Source organism: Paroedura picta, chromosome 5, assembly GCF_049243985.1.
Source record: "Paroedura picta isolate Pp20150507F chromosome 5, Ppicta_v3.0, whole genome shotgun sequence".
NCBI classification, from domain to species: Eukaryota; Metazoa; Chordata; class Lepidosauria; order Squamata; family Gekkonidae; genus Paroedura; species Paroedura picta.
In genome coordinates, this window is record NC_135373.1 from 98,416,467 (window position 1) to 98,435,601 (window position 19,135).

General features: G+C 44.0%; 1 protein-coding gene across 1 annotated transcript in view; it reads right to left on the reverse strand.

Moving 5' to 3' along the window:
• Positions 1-1,103: 1,103 nt before the first annotated feature.
• SREBF2 (sterol regulatory element binding transcription factor 2) overlaps positions 1,104-19,135 on the reverse strand; it is a 37,600-nt gene continuing 19,568 nt past the window's right edge. The window contains exons 7-19 of the mRNA XM_077339354.1: positions 18,869-19,050; positions 17,480-17,672; positions 16,483-16,664; positions 14,927-15,200; positions 14,394-14,563; positions 13,730-13,898; positions 13,255-13,375; positions 11,120-11,229; positions 9,155-9,287; positions 8,374-8,542; positions 6,659-6,844; positions 5,904-6,015; positions 1,104-4,114 (exon numbers count right to left, since the gene is read on the reverse strand). Coding sequence (XP_077195469.1) covers positions 3,894-4,114; positions 5,904-6,015; positions 6,659-6,844; positions 8,374-8,542; positions 9,155-9,287; positions 11,120-11,229; positions 13,255-13,375; positions 13,730-13,898; positions 14,394-14,563; positions 14,927-15,200; positions 16,483-16,664; positions 17,480-17,672; positions 18,869-19,050 — 2,222 coding nt within the window. The 3' untranslated portion in view covers positions 1,104-3,893. The remainder of the gene's footprint in view (positions 4,115-5,903; positions 6,016-6,658; positions 6,845-8,373; positions 8,543-9,154; positions 9,288-11,119; positions 11,230-13,254; positions 13,376-13,729; positions 13,899-14,393; positions 14,564-14,926; positions 15,201-16,482; positions 16,665-17,479; positions 17,673-18,868; positions 19,051-19,135) is intronic.

A 19,135-nucleotide genomic window follows, 5' to 3' on the forward strand; every position in this document is an offset into this window, starting at 1 on the left:
GACCCACACAGTATGAAAAACAGGAGCACTTGGGCACTTTTCCCATGGGAGGGAGGGAGAGGTTGGTGATGAGAGCAAGACATGAGAACAAGTGGGGGTTATGCCATTACGTTATTGTACAAGCTTGGATTTTTGTTTTTGAGGGAAGAGAGATGAAGCAAAAGCCAGGAACGCCTACTCCCCTGACCGAAGCATAAAACGCAAGCTGCAATCCCAGGCACAAAATCAGGGTTGGCATCCAGAAGTCAATGCAGAAGAACTTTACAGCAAACAACAACTGCAGAAAAGGCCACAGTGTTCAAGTGCTTTAGCATGACTTCTGTTCTTTGTTGTTAGCACTGAAAACTCCCAAGAATGGCAAACTAGCTGTGAGAAAGAAACAGTCACAGGGAAGGTTCGCAGTCGACACTATAGTGGGTGAACTGAGCAGGAAGGCACAGGCTTTCGTCATCTGGCATGCTCAGTCTATGACGTAACCCTGCAGGGGGCAGAGGTTTCCAAACCAAGTTCTAGAAGTTTCTACATCCTAGTTCTGCACCAACAATATTTGGAATATCACCAACCTAATGTTCAGATCTTTAGAAAAAAAGAAATGGAGGAGGCATTCAAAGGAGAAAGTGTTTCCCCATACAGGAAAAGCCAAAGCAGCTGAAGCTTCTTAATTTAGAAGACAGACTACTAAAAGAAACATGATAAAGTATTCTAGACAGATAAAGTATTTCTTCATATAATACAACTATCTTGAGAAATTCTCTGCTACGATGAGGGGGCAGCATCTCTCTCAACAAGAGCTGCTGCAGGACCACAGGGGAAGGCTTAAGGACTGCCCTTCTTGTGGGTATCTAAGAGCCCCCTGGTTAGCCACTGGGGCACAAGGGATACCTTTAATCTGACTACAGCAGACATCCTGAGTATGCCCAAACACCAATGATGATGCCGGGATAAAACCTCAAGTGCTTACTATTGCCTTAGAATACCATGGAACTCTCATTTTGCTTTAACACCATAACACCTGGAAAGCACATATTGTATATGTTTTAGATAGTCATCCCTTAAACCCAAACACGTATTTGAAGGAAGCTTCATTAATGAGAATATGCGACTCTGTGTACTATTTGTCTTTATTAGCTAGCAGTCACACAATCATCCCCAGGACAAGATGCACAACCGGAACATACACTGTCGCCAGTCACATCATCTTACAACACAGTATCCATTTGCCTAATTTTATTGGGATAAATAGACACTTTTCACATCATATATCATATATATATATTAAAAAAATACACTATGTACATAAAAACATAGGGATAGATTGAGAGACAACAGACCCATAAATAAACAATGTATATAAAAAAAGCATGTGAGGAATGCAACTTACATAGTCGGGGACAGGGGGAGAAAACAGAAATGCCAAAAATAGGTGGAAAGTCAGTCCTGGCATAGTTACTGTGTGGAGGTCCCATCTACACAAAAGCTGTCTGTGTCATTCCACAAGTTCAGTCCTGCCCTCAGAGACTTTTTTCTCATGCTTAACTGTGCCCTTGAGTGTAACGCCCAACCTTGGCTGCAGCACTAGCTCCTAACTGTCAGCACAAATGGCTCACTTAAAATGTTGGAACCATGAGATGACCACAGGATTCCACAAGATTGTTGGGAGAGGTGTTCAGAGATGTATTACCTTTATCTGTAAATGTAGAAAGTTAACACTACAGGTTAATTGCTTGAAGGTCTTAAAGACAGAGAAGTTTTCAAGCGCCAGAGATGGTAATGGCAGGTATCCACAATCATCTACCCGTGGTCTTTGCCAACCCCTCATTACTGTAAGCCCAAAAGGATCTGCATTGCCGGTACAGAGCCAGCCAAATCTCCCTGTGCTAGGAGGTACCTTTACACTGAGGTAGTTTCTGTTACCCTTCTCATTTGGTGCAACTCTTTCTGGGCAAAGCTACTATGGGGAAGTGCCCTCAGATAACGAGATGGTACTCCGATCTCCTACACGACGACAAGGTTGCCTAGCAAGTGTGTGCTGTGCTGAACTGCCTTTGTATTTACCAAGGCACAGCTTTTATTATGGCAGATGCAGAGTTTACAGGTGAAGGGTCTAATATTATCTATAATCATAGCTCAATGAAGTTGAAGGAGACAAACCCACTTTGTCAACTGGTTGTTAACAACGTAACATCCAATAAGCCAATGAAACGTTCACTTTCACTGTGAGCTTCTGAGCACAGAACAAGGCAGAAGATATAAATGGAATGTTCTACGCATACACCCACACACTGATACAAAGAATTTTCATTCAAGAAAATACACATCTTTGTTCCAAAATATTCGGGACTACTGACAAAAGACAATTTGCCACAGCTGTGACGAGACAACAGAAGTTAACATTTTATTAAGGTATTAGACTCAGGGTCACTCTATGAATGGAATTTCAAAATCTGACATCCTATGATATGCATTTTAGGATGCAAGACATTTATATGAACTGAAAGTTATTGGCTGGAGGCTTGCAGGGAAAAGTTTAATTGTGAGTTCTATTTTCACCAGTTTCCAGCTGGTTATACAAGAGATGGGCAGCAGCAAACAGAAGAAAATCAAGATCCAATACAATAGGCAGATCCATAGGTATTCCGAGAGGGGGGGGAAGCATTCCCAGGTTTAGGCCTCAGGTGCTTTTGTTCTCAAAAACAGAGTTATGACTATTGATTTGGAAAGAAAAATGAGACAAACAGTAAGGATACCGAAAGTGTAATAGCCAAGGGGAGACAAAAAGGGTTTGTGGGACTCTGACACCATACAATGCAGAAGCTGTTTTCTTACAAACTGTTCTCTCAACAAGAGGCACATCTACAACCATTGTATTTTCTCCCAAGCCATGTTATACATATAAAACCACCTTTAAAGTTTAACTGTTACAGCTTCCCCCAACACATCCTGGGTAATGACAAAACAGAGCTACGTTCACTTAGGGTAATAATGCAAGGAGCGGTCCCAGTCGGTCTTTGATGGCTGTGTCCTAAACACACTTACATGGAAGAAAACACCATGGAAATTAATCTGCGAGAAAGGGATTCCCAGTAGATTTTTTTAAAATTTAGACCATATTTTGCCTTCTCCTTTCCATTACCCAGGAGGCAGCACACAAAAAGAAGGCTCAATCCCTAGGCTAGTGATAGTGTTGCAGACCAACAGGAGGCAGAGAGACACACAAAGTGAGGCTTAAGAGGCAGGAGATTAAAAAAAACCCTAACTGTTATCCCGATAGCTTGTAAAACCACAAAACATTGCTATAAAACTCCCAAATTGCATAAAAACTGTGATTTACTTCTCCAAGAGAGCCAGCACAGCCACCCAATGCCCTCCAAGGAACATGGAATCTATAGAAAGGCTTTGATTATTTAAAAAAAATATCCCAGGGAGGACCAGAAAAAGTTACCATAGCCAGATCCTCTGGGCCTGTCTCAGCACAATGTGACCCACAGAACAAGAGCCGTCCCAGATGCTGGAAAAGTGTTTAGGAAACCACTTTGCAGCCTCCACAGCACCTGCTTCCCAAATAGGTTCTGGACATAAATTGTTATGTGAAAAGGCAGAAAAACAAACTTCCTGAACCCAGCCCTCCTTAAATAGGAACGGGGTGTTCTTCTATTCTGAGGCACTGTAGGCTCCTTATCAGGGACAAAAACCACTCTCCAACTACTATTATTGTGCCTGGAGGACTTCACTAGCCATAAAAAGGTAGTTTACTCCAAGACCCTACTGTGTCTAGCATAATGAAAGTTCCATGGCCCTAACCTAGAACAGTGTTCAAAAGGGAAGGAGAGTGTATAAAGGGGCAGGAATCCAATTCCATGGGAAGCTGCAACATGCCCCTCTTTCTGCCGGGGTTAAGAGGCGGCAATGGCTGTCCCTCCGCTCAGCTTCACAATCATCTGCTGACAGTCATTGCAGGATCGCTTGTCCCCAACCTTCTCCAGAGTACGGGCTGCTTCCGCCAACAGAACAGCTCGCTGGCCGGGGGATGACAGAAAGGAGAGGGGCAGGTGGCGGCAGGCCAAAAGGATTGCTGTTGCTCGCTCTCTCTGACCAGGAAGAGCATCCAGTTCACCTAGGTGTGAAAAGAAGAGACATTACAATAAAGGCCCAGCATTGATGATATCCCAGTTAATGCACACAAGTAAATGATAAATGTGTGCAGACTCTGCAGTCTGCTGTGCAGTGCAATGCCACTGAGTGTAGGGATGAAAGGACACACACAACACAGGTATCTGGAGGGAAAGGGAATCTTCTGCCTGTCTCTCTCCTCTGGGGCTTCTCCGGACCCAGGCTTTATTCAGTACATTTTGTTTACACACTAGCCTTCGTTCCACACTGACCAGTGCTATGCCATAACTTAAATCCCTGCAGACGCCAGAGTTTCGCTCACGTATGCAAGGCTAGCAGTCAGTATCGGGGTGTGCTCTGTTATTCCATTCAGCTCCCATCAACTGAGTGCCAGAAAATAACCAACACAGTCCTCTGAAGCTCTAGGCTATCATGTATTCTGCAGGCGGGGATGCCCAAGCTGAGACCTGGCCAGCAGCCCAGAATTAGCAGCCTTGTCCTGATCAACAGTGCTGACACTTCCACAGGTGGGCAAGGCCAACCCTCTCCATTCTAAGCCTTCCTTTCTATAAAATTAGCAACCTCAAATGTCAGAGAGCAAGTCTCTTTTATGCCATGACTACTCATTACTTGTAACACATTAAATTCTTATTTTGTTTATTAAGCCCTTATATTTGCAGCCCTGACTGCGCCTGTGTATTTTCAATATTTTAAGCCCAGCTTCCCAAAACCCACGGTTTAACAACAGATTTTTAAAAACCCTCCTGGCAACTAAATCTCCCTCACACAGAAACCAAACTAGAAGAGCCAGCAAATCCATGCCCCTGGCCACAATTCAAGTAAATCCATCTGCCTGCCTTGGGCCCAACACTACTCCTTCACGCAGGTCTAAACGCCCTTCTGGAGTGGTTCACTTTGGAAGCTCTCCAGAAAGCCAGGAAGGCAGAATGTTCTACCAGGCTGTTCCAGAGTAGAGGCAGCAGCCAAACCAAAGCTATCTGTGTTAGGGCTGCAGCCAATTACACTGAATCAAGGGAGGGCACAGAGAGAGGGAGCATCTAGCACCCAGCCAAGGTATTGACTACTGTGGATGCAGTTTATTGACCACCCAGCTATTCAGCCAGCCCTTTCTCAGTTTCCTCTCGTTGCATTTAGATCTGTCCCTGAATCAACAAAGCATGAAAGACATTTTTTTTTTGGGGGGGGGGTTAACTTTTGAAGTACTTGATAATTTAAAACAAGTTTTAACTTCGCACAGTTGCATATTTTTAATTCTTAGCCTGTGAGAGAGAGTCTTCTCATTTACTTCCATTTGCAAACAAACTATGCCAGTTAAGTGTTACTGCACAAGGTGCACAAAACTCAGCAAGACCTTTATTGCAAAACTGAAATTTGCAGGATCACAGCAGCTCTGCTAAGGTAAACTGAGGAAGCTTAACCACTGCTTTGCAGCATAACAATGTCTGCTATGCTCCAGATCACATCTCTCTTTAGAAATGCGGTTCTTAATAAATCTCCCACCACATCACCATCGCACAGTTTAGAACAGGGGTAGTCAAACCTGTTGTCCTCCAGACGTTCATGGACTACAATTCCCATGAGCCCCTGCCAGCAAACGCTGGCAGGGGCTCATGGGAATTGTAGTCCATGGACATCTGGAGGGCTACAGGTTGACTACCCCTGGTTTAGAGGACAGCTCTCTATGACTGCTGCAGGCGCAAAGCAATACAACTGATCCTAGCTTTTAAAACTCAGCTTTCATGGCTGGACAAGAAGGAAAAGAGCTTTCTGACCTTGCTTGCTGCTCTGAGGGGTTCGACGCCTGAGACTATGCTCCAGCAGCTGATGAGTTCGTGTGGGGCTGGCCCCTGCCATCAAGCGCACAGTGGCCTCATGCAAGAACACCTGAAAGGAAAGGAAACGCATCAGGCAACGTAAAACAACACAACAAATTCCTATTACTTTAATCCAAAATGTAAACATACAGATAAAATTAAATCCACTGCAAAGTTAATGGCTCTACATGTTTTTCGAGTGTGGTGTTTTTTTACTTTTGGCACATTTTATTACTCTGGATTATGGTAGAATGGTAACTGTGGTCTCATATAATCTAAGGTTTGCCTTTTATCTGAGTATTTATTCCACTTCTGCATGTGACATACAAAGCAGTAAATCAACAGTAAACGGCTATTACAGGCTACAATCACTCTGCATATCACACCTAATCAATCATGCCTGCTCTTGTCAATCTGAAATCATTCCATTTTCCAATATATAGGACAGATCACCTCACATTCTGGCTGTATCTGAAGTGAGCAGTGACTTACAAAAGCTGTTAATCTTTAAGGCGCTACTGACTCTTGCTCTTTTCTACATCTATTACAAACACACTGCTAAAGATTCTATACAAAACAACCCCTAGGACATTTGTTCCTTCGGCCCAAAATGGAACATCAGGACTCAAGGGGCAGCTACAGCTTCTACTTCCTTGAGAAACTGCAGCCACTATTTCCTAAGGGATAGTCCGTACAAGAAACATGGGCCTTACCGTTCGATAAGCAGGCCTAAAACTATGGGCCAGTTTTCGCAGGCTGCCAAGATCACGCTGGAACCCAGTAAGCTCAGAGGCAGAAGCATGGTAGGTCTCCCCCACAGCCTGGCTGGTGTTCGTCTGCTTCTGCCACAGAGTGGTACGGAGAGACAGCAGCAGGTCACAGGCCAGTAGCTGGATCATCTGCAAAGAGACAACCCCAGTCACTGACAAGGGCACTGAAATATTCCACTGCCCCCAATGGCAGTTGTCTAATGCTCCTTCGACTCACTCACAAGCACTTACTACCAAGTATTTTAAGGACAGAACTCAGGCTGCTGAAAATTAGCAAGTTGAAAGTTTTGTGACCAAATGTACTTCCCTCTCAGAAGGCAAACAGCAACCAACACTACGAGTGGATCAGTCAATATTCAATCAGTTGATAAAATTGTGTAAGACTTCCCCCCAAAAAATTCTTGGCGATTTTATTTAATATGCATACAAGGAGTTGAAACAGATTCTCTAATAAGAATAAACTTCCAAGGTGAGTCAGAGACTTGTAATTCTGAAGATTTTTTCCTATTTATCCCTGAAATTAATTCAAGAATATTTGTCATGTGTTACGATTACCTAATAAAATAAACACTGCATAACTTTCCAGCCAGAAACTAATTACCAAGTGACTTAAGTGTGAATGTAGACCTATCCTTTAATAGTTTATGAACATTTTCACACAAGTGAAATAATTCTGAGACCTGATATTAATTTGAATATGAATTTAGTGTGCCCTCCAGTGGCAGAAAAGTATGTATGCTAAAGGAAGGAAAGAAATTTAATCAACTTACTTGGTTCATTTCAAACCACAAGTAATAAGCAAACTGGTTAGCAGCCATAGTGGATTTCTTTGCTTTCCCCCTGCCATACATGGTTTTGTCTTATTTCTATGAGCAATCACAAAATAGCTGCTCTCTGACTGCAACAATGGGCTCTCTGGTTTTTGCAAGTTAATCCATAAAGAAATCCTGCCTTTAGAACAGGGGTAGTCAAACTGCCAGCAAATGTAGTGCATGGACATCTGAGGGCCGCAGTTTGACTACCCCTGCTTTAGAAGATAACTGGCCTTCTGATTCCTTCCTATTTTAACTTTAATTAATGGTTCTTGCTATTATATCATCCAGACTGTACTGTTTAAATTCAGGCATATCCAAGTGATCCCACCTGAGTTGCAGAGGTGAGGTGAGCCTCTGTATTGCACTGCGGAAACATTGCACGAGTACCACCAGAACATGCAATGCAACTACAATGCACAACAGCCACCACCCAGCAAAGATGAACAGCAGTGATGAACTCCACACCACATAATGGGAGATCATGGAAAGCCCGTGCTACACCTTATTTTGCAATGCTAAGGCACAAAGGGCTAGTGTGCAGAGACTGCTCCCATCCACAGGAGACTAGACAAAGCACTTGGGAGGCCTTATCAAGAAGACAAGGAACTGAAGAGTGAGAATATGAGGGATGAACAAAGCCAATGCAATAGAAATGGATGCGCTTCTCAAGCACTAAGGGAACGCTGCAATTTCAGCCACCTGCAAGGGGGGCAAGGGAAAAAATCTTGTCCTTCTCCACCTGTCAGTTATGAAAAATAAGGGTAGCTGCTGCTTCATTCCCAAAGGAAACTGATATTGGACAACGAACAGAGATATCCAATTCATACAGCAAATGGCTCTTACACTGCTGAGGCCTGTGCTTGAGACTCCACTGCTCATGTTGAGGCTATTCCAAAGATGGGTGCTGGCTCTCTCACAGTGACCAAAGGAGCTCTGCTGCCCATCCGCCTTACTTGACAGGGAAGCATTCATGGCTTTGCACACATGGAAGACAGCTTTCACAAGGGCACTCCTAAGGAAGGAAGGAAGAAAAGAGGCATAGCCAGGAAGAAGATCAACATGAATGTTGGGAACAAAGAGACAGCACCTCCCACTCCTTTATCCTATCAGGATTATCACAAAGACTTAAAAATACCCTGAATGAACCCACAGTGAAATTACCATCTTCGGCCCTCTCTCAAAAAACTCCCTAATGCCACCTAAACATGGGGTAGGGCATCTATTTGGTATAAACTAAAGGATGGAAAGAGAAAGTTCTGCTGTTTTGGCCACTATCATAAATCACCAATGTATTTCAGTGCAAAGTGACAGCGATAAGGGCAACCGTCTCTCAAGATCTCATAACATGGATCAGCAAGCATGCAATCAGCACAAGGACCTCTGCATCCATCACTCCACGGAGTGTTACCTGGTGCTTTAAGGTCATACAACACTGAAAAATTCCAGCTTAGTTTGCAGGCATGTGACAGGACTACATTTAGAGCCACGGAAGGAAGCCGCATCAAACGAAGCTACACCACCTCTTTATGACCTGTTAAAAATAAGTGCTTGGCACAAAGAACTCTGCATGTGTCTGGCCATTCATATCCAGCAAGGCAAAATTGTAAATATAAACTCCACACACTCAGTCATCTCCAGACATTTAGGAAGGCGCTCCACATTGGTGAACTGTGATCTCACAGCCGCATCATCACCCCTGAGCCAGCTGACTGTCATGGTGATGGATGCTGACCACCACCTGCAGACCACATCAGGCCCTAGGGATACAAAAACAAAAGCAAGGCAGTCTTAGGGACCAGTTATTCATTTTAAATTAAAGGAGCTTTAGGGGAGGGAGTTTACACCAAAGTAGGCGTTAAAGGAAGTGACCGATTCTTTCTGTCTCCTAAATTGCCACCCTCAGTAACCCATGCAGCGCCCTTGTAAACTTTCACATGGATCTGATACCTCAAGAGATGGGTATCTGGAAATAATGGTTGGGGAAAGGTTTCAAGATACACTATTCGTCCCCTCTCCAAAAACTTGTCTTAAAAGAGAAAATTGAAACAAACAGCATTGGGGCTCAGTGACACACATGTGCCGTAATGAGCATTTAGCCCATCAGACACAGACAATATGCCAAGCCAAACCAGAATCTAAGGAGCCGTGATAATGTACATGCTTGTAATGTTGCAATTTGCTACTGTTCTGCCTTATCTGGCAGATTCCTGAAGCAGGAATAGCAAGAAAGCTTACTGACATGAACACCCTTACCCAAAGCAACAGCGATGACCATAGCAGGGTCTGATCACTAGAGAGACCTGAGTCTTTCAAAGGTTAGGAAATCAGTTTGGAAGAACTAGCAAAGGCAGGAGGGTTAGCAAACTAAGGCAACCATATAATAATACCACTGGGTGCTGCTCATCTCTCAGGACCCAAAACTGTGATAAGGAGCAGGTGTAGGATCTGGTCAACAGGATCGAGAAGCAATTGTGCAGAGAAGGGAAAACAAAATATTGCTCAGAGCATGAAGGCAAGATGGCAGGGTGTGCTGGGCTGGAAGCCACTTTTTAAATGAGGTTATCTTGAAGCACATCAGAAAATTATCCTCTGGAACTGAACAACAAAGGAAGGCATCTATTGAACCAAAGGCTGGGTGACCAGCTGTTGGAAAAGGTGAAAATAAGAGTCGTGGCCAAGCAACTCTCTTCTATCCTGCTTCAGTAACAAAGAAGGGACAGACATCATGTTTGTGAACAGAGTCCCTAATCAAATTTTACAAGACATATCAAACTTTTGGTTCAAGAACCACCTCCCACAACATATTCTATAAGACCTTTGGCTTTTCTGCACTTGTCATTGTGCCCACAGTGCAGCAGGATTTTTTCCCTTCTTCTTCACTCATGTTTTGCTCTCTGTAGTGGTTACTTTGATATTTAATCGCTATATCTCTGATTTATCTCTGTGCACTTTCAGAGTTCTTGGGAATAAGCCAGTGATACAGTGATGAAACATCAAAGCAACTACTAGAGGGATCAAGCAAGGAAATAACATATGTGGAAAAGCCCCTTCAGGTGGCACATGATTAGAGCATTCTATTTTATCCAAAAAGACAGTTCCCATTAACACCCTGTCTCCACAGACATTAAAATCTGCTGAACTATTAGCCAAAAGGTCTAAATAGTCCCCCTACAAATCCCCGCCCAACTGTTTCTCAGATTTAATAACGTATGAAGTAGGCCCACATTGAAAGACACCTGAAGGACAAAATCTGACTCTCTGCACTACACCCAAGAGGCCTCTCATTGGAAATAACCCCTGCTCATTCCACTTTTGAACTGCCATGAGAACTCTTAAACAGTATTACCTGTGAGCTCTTTCAAACAAAAATGGCTATAATTCTGATAGCACCTAGCAAGTAGCACAGCAATTTATTATAAAACAGGAGCCACATGTTCCCCACACCTTACATTCCTGCTGAAATTATAATGTGTGCCATATTGTAAACCTGAGAATCGAGATCATGGGAAATGTTTTTGTTTTATAAATATGGAGCACTAATTGATCCAAGACACAAGGACAAAGCTGATCCAAGACACAAGAAACTTACCCGGGGCAGACCTCAATACAGAATTCCCTGTGAAAGGCGGCGTGCCACTTCCTAAAGAGTCCATGAAGGAGCCAAGTAACTTCAGGTATTCCAAAGCATTAGCAAATTCACTACAAGCAGAAGACATACATTTGCTAATAAATCCAGCACCACGCTCTACAGTAGATAATAAATCCAGCACCACACTCTACTCGATCTCGATACCTGCAGATTTCACTGGCTAGGGGATAACAGTTTGCAGCAAGCCCTCTTTGCTTCCAGAACTTTTAAAATAGCCATGTGTGGCAGATCCCTATAGTCAAGAGACCAAAGGGAACTCTATAAAGGCTAGAAATCCCTGCTGGGAGGGGGCACTCCAGAAGGAGCAGGGGGGAGTGGCCTAGGCGGGTGCTAAAAGGAGGGAATTCTAAGGGCTGTGAGTCAGTGTGAAGCAGTGTGGAGAGAGGCTGGCACTGAGAAAGAGGGTGAGGCCTCGTATCTGAAGAGGAATCTGAGATGGAGGTTTGGAGACGGGGATGATATTAGAGATCCTCTGGGCCAAACCAGGTCATGTGTCTTGGGAAGACAGGAGAGCATGACTGCCTCAAGATCCAAAAGAAATACAAGCTACTCTGTGGGGTAGCTAAACTACCTTGCTGCTCACGAAGATCCTGGTATTGGATAGAAACCCATAATACTTAAAGATTAAATTGTATAGGGAAACTGCTCTGGAACACATCCAAGCAATACTGCAGACAGGTATGACCACATTGCCTATATCACATCATGAATGGCATCAAGCTCAGGGTTGTTTCACTTGTTCCACAACACACTACTCTTCCCTAAGGAACTGGAACCTATACTGCAATTGGGGATGGGCACAAACTGGCTCACAAACTCAAGTTCATAATTAATTCTGACCACTTCATGGTTCACAAAGTGAAGTTTATGGCAAATCAACTGGTGAGAACTTTCCACAAACTTTCGTAGGTCATGAATACAGTTCCAGACAGACTACCTCTACTCAATATAAATGTCCACATAACTTCAAAGCAATGCAAATGTTTTTGGTCTGCTCTGGTTCGGCCTCACTTGGAGTACTGTGTTCAGTTTTGGGCACCCCAGTTGAAGAGGGATATAGACAAACTGGAGCATGTCCAGAGGAGGGCAACAAAGATGGTGAAGGGTTTGGAAACCAAGACATATGAGGAAAGGCTGGGGGAGTGTGGTCTGTTTAGCCTGGAGAGGAGACGACTGAGAGGGGATCTGATAACCATCTTCAAAAGCTGCCATGTAGAAGATGGAGCAGAGTTGTTCTCTCTTGCCCCGGAGTGACGGACTAGAACCAATGGTATAAAATTAATTCACAAGAAATTCTGTCTAAGCACCTGGAAGAAGTTCCTGACAGTTAGAGCAGTTTTTCAGTGGAACAGGCTTTCTCAGGCGGTGGTGGGTTCTCCATCTTTGGAAATTTTTAAACAGAGGCTAGATAGCCATCTGACAGAGAAGCTGATTCTGTGAAAGCTTAAGGGGGTGGCAGGTTACAGTGGATGAGTGATAGGGTTGTGAGTGTCCTGCATAGTGCAGGGGGTTGGACTAGATGACCCAGGAGGTCCCTTCTAACTCTGTTATTCTATGATTCTATTATTCAAATAGGGGGAACTTGGAAGGTATGTAGAAGAGAATCTGAGGGAGGTCCCCTATCATTTTAATGTCTCTAGCTTGCACAGGATCCATTATATACCCTCCAGAACCTGCTCAAAATGACCACCTGTCATTTCCTCAGAAAGCACTTTCTTGGGGACACCTTCTTTGGGTGGCTGTAAATCAGACCCTGTAAATCCAATTGTCACCAAACTTGGAGGGAAGAGTCGGAGATCCCCTGAGAATTTGGTGTGTCTAGCACACCAAGGAACTGTTCTACTGGGTCATTAACTTATGTGTTAGGCCCCTAAAAGTTCAAGATGCTTCTGAGTTCACAAATGGAACACACCACAAATTACAAACCAAACCACATTTTCCTGGCGTGTGCCCATCTCTAAACTACAATCTTTTCTCCAATGCTGGACCCACAGAAACCAGCAGAGCAGAAAAAATATCCAGAATCTATGGCTCAATCCTGAGAAACGTGTCAGTAGGACAGGGCAGTGGCTTACCAGGGCTCTTCATCATCTTGGCCTGCAGGCCCCTTGGGGACAGGAGGTTTCACAAGGGATTCAACAGCTCTCTCCAGCAGGTTCTCACAGAATGCTTGGTGCACCTGTGCAATGGGATCAGCTGCAGATGACAGAACAATCAGCTTTTCCTCCACAACCCCCCAAACTAGAGAGAACATAAGAAGGTATGTTAAGTCTGAGAAAAGCTCTCAAGAAACGTACATCAGGAAATGTCAAATGTCTTGTTTAAAGATCGTTCTCTATCTTCTCAAAGGATATAAATCGTAAGGCCTTTTGCAATGCTAACAAAACTTCCTAGTAAAACACTATGCTAGTTCTTTGTTTTCAAGCAGGAATGTGCATAAAGTTGACTGCAGAGATGTGCACACAGGCAGCAGGGCTGCACAATATATATGCAAGCTCTTTAAAGAGAAGATCAAAGATAATGCATTCACAAACCCACTCTGGATCTCACCTGAATTCCTCTGTGCACAGTAGAGACTCTCCTTGGTGGCAGCTTTCACTGTCCAGCTCCGCTCTACAAAAAACTTTTGTCCCAATGGATGACACAGCCAGCGCAAGGAGTCAGGGATGGCACTGCGTTCAGAACTGCATAAGCTCTGAGCCTGACTTAGGAAATAACTCTGGGAAGAAAGCAACAGCCATGACAAGAATACTGCTGTGGGAAGTCATTTAAGTGGATAATTCAAAAACAATCTGTATACCGCTCCGCAGTATGAATAAAAGGCTAAGGGGGGTGGGGGTGGGCTGAGTCAGGGATCAAAAATGCGGATTGGCCCCTTGGTCCCGCCCAGACGACACATGGGCCAATCGGAAGGCGCAAAGCGCCTTCCAATTGGCCCCTCCACCATTTGCCACAGTCGGGAGCCGCACAGCGGCTCCCGACCCGCCCACACCCCACGGAACATGGCAGGTAGCTCCGAGGGCTGCGTGGAAGCCGGCCGACCGCTGGGGAGGGGACTGGCCACCGGCCACTTCCCACGGGCCTAGTAGTATTCATAAAGCTATTCACCATGTTAAGAGGCACTTCTATTTAAAAAACAGTGTCAAAAGCTTAAATTTGTCATAGTATTTCTTCTATTCCAACTGTTCTCGAAGGTGCTGAGAAAAGAACTTACTGCCAAAAAGCCCAGCTTGCCACCACAGCGAGTCTTCAGGCCAACTGCAGCAGTCAAGTGAATCTCTGCCAATGTGCTTGCTGGAATCTTCTCCTCAGCACATTCCGCCAGATTAACAGCACACAGTGCCATGTGCAATCCTGAGTAGGCTGAGCTGGATGGAAGCTTACCTGCATCAAAAGAACAAGGAAGGGGGAAAAGATGAGTAATCTCCTTTACTGTGTTATATCATACCCCTGTATCATGCCCCGGCTCTTGCTGTGCAAACCATGTACAGAAAGGCATCTGCTACACAGAACCTGCATTCAGAACCATAATCCAGTTTTTGAACTTATTATGCCAAGAAGCATCCAAGACCTGTATATCAGGCCCTCTCATCCAAACCTGGTGGGAAATTAAGCTCCATTTCACCACACACATCATCCAAGAAGAGTATGCTGCAGGCTTCCGTATTTTAAGTGATCACTTGAACAGAAAGCAAACAGGCAATCTGAGAGGGCAACACCAGAAGCCCACACCCTCCTCCCCCTTACCGGTTATATGAAGTTGATGGAGCTTATGATATGCTAGAGCTGCATCACGCGCACTTGTCTTGGCTTCATCCTCAAAACCCACGGGGGCCTCAGTCGTTCGCCTCTGCCGTGATGTCCTTTTCAGCAACCACCGCACCAATCCCAGCTTTTGGAGACTGTAGCGGATCACATTCCAGGACAGGCCACAGGCCAAATCCAAGCGAGAGGCAGGCAGTGCTCGGCCCAGGGCAGACAGGCATATCTGCAAATTTGATGCAGCAGCAGCAAAGTCTCCCTAGAGAGGAAATAACCAGAACATTTGGAAGGTTCATCTACCTTTTTCATCACATTAAGAAAATCTCATCAGGAGTAATTTCTTTCCAACATGAAGCGAAGTGGCTGTGGCTCACTGGTAGACAAGGTTGCTAGTGCCAGGGTGGGAAATGCTAGGAGATTTGGGGTTGGCGCCAAAGAAGGGTGGGGAGTAGAAGGACTTCAATAAGGGTAGCTTGGTGTAGTGATTAGGAGTGCGGACTGCTAATCTTGCAACCCAGGTTTGATTCTGCGCTCCCCCACATGCAGCCAGCTGAGTGACATTGGGCTCGCCAATGCACTGAGAAAGTTGTTCTGTCCAAGCAGTGATATCAGGGCTCTCTCAGCCTCACCTACCTCACTGGGAACCTCTTGTGGGGAAAGGAAAGGGATGGTGATTGTAAGCCGCTTTGAGACTCCTGGTAGAGAAAAGCACCATATGAAAACCAACTCCTCCTCCTCCTCCTTCTTCCAAATAGTCATTTTCTCCAGGTGCACTGATTTGTCGCCTGGAGATCAGCTGTAATGGGGGAGATCTCCAGCCACCAGTGGTTGGCAACCCTAATGGAAGAGCACCTGCCTCACATACAGACAGTCTCAGGTTCAAGCCCCATCATTTCCTGTAAAAGGCTCAGGTGGTAGGTGATGTCAAAGATCTACACCTGGACAGTTGATGCCAATCTGAATGGACAATACCAACCTTGATGGACCAACAGTCTAATTCAGTATAAGGCAGCTTCATAAGTTCAAAGGTAAGCTTAAAAAACTGATAGAGATCTGCCCAGTCTGATCACTTCATTTTCACTGCAGAATCCAACAATATTCCAAAAGCATTACAAACTAATTCTGTTTTAAAGATATGGAACAGAGGCCAAGTCCAAGTGACAGGTTCCAATCAGGTTGTAAGAGATTACACATTTATTAGGGAAAAGTGGTTGTCCCCAAAAAGAAAGGAGATCCAAGAAAAAATGTTGCATAAAAAAGGAGTAGGTTGAGACCAGGGAGGGTGACCAAAGAACTATACTTAAGGGGAACTGATAATTCTCCTGTCTCCACTGATGCAACTAATCTGATCTCCACCGTCTATTACTTAATAATTATTCCAGCAGTGGGGTAACTAGATGTGGTAACAATGCATGGCACCTCCGGAGTACTGGCATTCAAACTGGTCTGTTTGTGCTTCTTTGGCTATGTCTTATATCATTCCAGAACGTTAACTGTGGAGAGATCGAGATGTTGTCTTTTGAAGAACAGAACTGCCTTACTTTGGCCAGGTCCAAGTCTGCCTGTTTCCGGTGTCTCCAAAAGGTCACAGAGGAACGAGAGTGCAGCCGAGTCACTGGCTCTCCATGCACTAGCAGTTTTATGAATACACTCAGGACAATAATGCCATTGACAAGCCACAGAATCAGAGTAGGCATCATCCAGCCAAACCAGCCACCAGCACCTAGTGCACAGGGGAGAGGTAGAAGCACCAAGAGAAGTGTACATTAGAGAACAAATGACACAAGTGACACTGAATGTCTAAAGATGGAGGACCGGGGGTGATGAGAAATGCAAAATTGCCACACTTCACGAAAACAAGTGGAAGGCCACTAACAACCATTCCCCTCCTCCTCCCTTATATTACCTCTTTTAAGCCCAGAGCCCAAAATGGACTACCATTGTTAAAATTAGTGTGGATTTCCCTTCTTATTCTGGTCTGCTTGACATTTGAGTGTTTTTCTCTGCATCCTCAGGCAGAACAACAAAACATGCAGGGGATGCTCATTTAGAAGGCGACAAACATAGTAGGCTAGGCAATAAGAAGACAGTACGCTGAGAGTTATGATAAAGATGTTGCCAGAATACAATATAACTCTAAAATGGCTCAGATGAAGATTGCTCAGATTGCTTAAGATCCATACAACTAACTCACTGTAAAGCCAAGTTGTTCTTTTAAGAACTCAATTGTAAGCCCCTCTAAATTGCAGATGTATGAAAAGAAATTAAAAGAACACTCTCATCAAGCCCACAACAAATTATAAGGCTTAACAGAAGGCTATGACAAAGATCTAATTACTGGGGCACGCAGAATAAAAAGGGCCTTCTCAACACCCCACTGTAAAATATACTGTGTTGTGCCTGTCACCCTAGCGGTCCTTTCATGGGTACTCAAAAGTCATTTTCCACTATTGTGTTTAAATTCTATTGGACACCCAAAAATCCAAGCAAACAACACTGGAGATTCAGGCAAGTACGTCAACATACTTCAGACAGTACCTGAACCTATTGTCAGCATGCTCCTCCCAGAGCCATGATGCACAGGACTGTCAGAATCAGCTGTCCTTTGGCCTTCTAGAAGTGAAGTTAGAGGGTTGAAGGACAGGCAGAGGAATGTGAGAGCACAAAGTAGCATCCGTGAACGGTCAACCATTCCAAGGGCAACAGGCGGAGAGTCAGGTTCATCCTTAACCTAAATTGTTAAGAGTAAGGGACAGGGAGTGAGAACATTTGAGAAAAAGAAGAGAAGCCTGACACATGCTATGAGAGCACTGAAGGCAACGCAAATCTGCCCAATCAGTACTGCTCTGCCCTGAATGCCCATATTAATGGAGAAGGGCCTGGTGAGCTGTAGGTCTCAGACTTTGGAATTTCCTGCTCTAGGAAAAGCATCTCCTGCTGCCCCTTACTTCTGGAGGTCTGTTAAAACTCTTACTCAAGACAATATTTTGTGGTTGACTGAAAATGATTGTCTCCTATGTGGTTTGCTCCCTTGCTCTTTTTAATGTTGATTACTAGTTTTTCTGGTTGATTATTGTTCTACTATGGCTATTAATTTCCACTGTGTGTATATTAGCACTATTTTTGTTTTTTTATGTTTGTTTTATTAGTGTTTAAACCTTTTATTCGTAGGCTATTTTGAGCACTATTGTAGTTTAAAGGCAGCATAGAAACTGCATGAATAAATTATCCTCAGACCCACTATGGTTTTAAATAGTGAATTCAAAATAGTATAAAAATCCTTCCTGCAGTGCTTCTGTACTTTAATTTTACAGATGCATCCCTAGTGGTAATAGAGCGGGAACACAATACAATACAGAATTGCTCTGTTAAATTTCACAACATAAAATTGGTTTTATTTCTATTCCACTACATGGATGAATTTATAATGTCATATTTTAACAAGATTGCCACCCACATTTAATTTTCTACCTGAGTTGATCTCTGATGCCATGACTGAATACCTTCCTAAGTGATAACCAGCTAGCATGTGAGCCAGTGTTACTACTGAGCGTGCAGTAAGCCTCTAAACTTCACACACAGTAACTGTTCATTCTCTTGTTATACAAGATAAAATGGGAGTGGGGAAAAAAATGGCCAGGTAAGCTCGCCCTCTTTTAAAATTAAAATGGCTGTGGATCAAGGTTTTTTAAATCAGATCTTGGTATAGGACTTGGCAGAACAAGAGGTTGTGACAGTGTCATGAACTGATTTTATCTCAGACTTCTGGCTCTTGCATTTTCTACAAGCGCAGTCCACTATGACATTTTAATGTCAAATACACAAATACGTTTCCTCAGCTAGTATTTACTCCAATTTCTAACCTCTAGCGACTAGCAACCTCTATATCCACTTTTCCCCAAAGGCCGCTTTAGGAATATTAACTACCTTTGCATCATCCAGCAAGGGGCTTCCTGGCTCTGAATCAATAGAATAAGGAGAAAATCCCGCTTGTGACCCTGAATCAGATGCTGGAGGGGACATCAGCAGAGCATGTTGGTTGAAGTCATCCATCTTCAGGTCCACATCATTGTCTACCAGACTGCTGAGGTCAAAACCCTTCAATAGCTCTGTAAAGACCATAGATTGCCAAGATTAACTATTTGCAGTCATAATGCTTCTTACTATTCCAGCCCTTCTACCTTTATGCTCTCC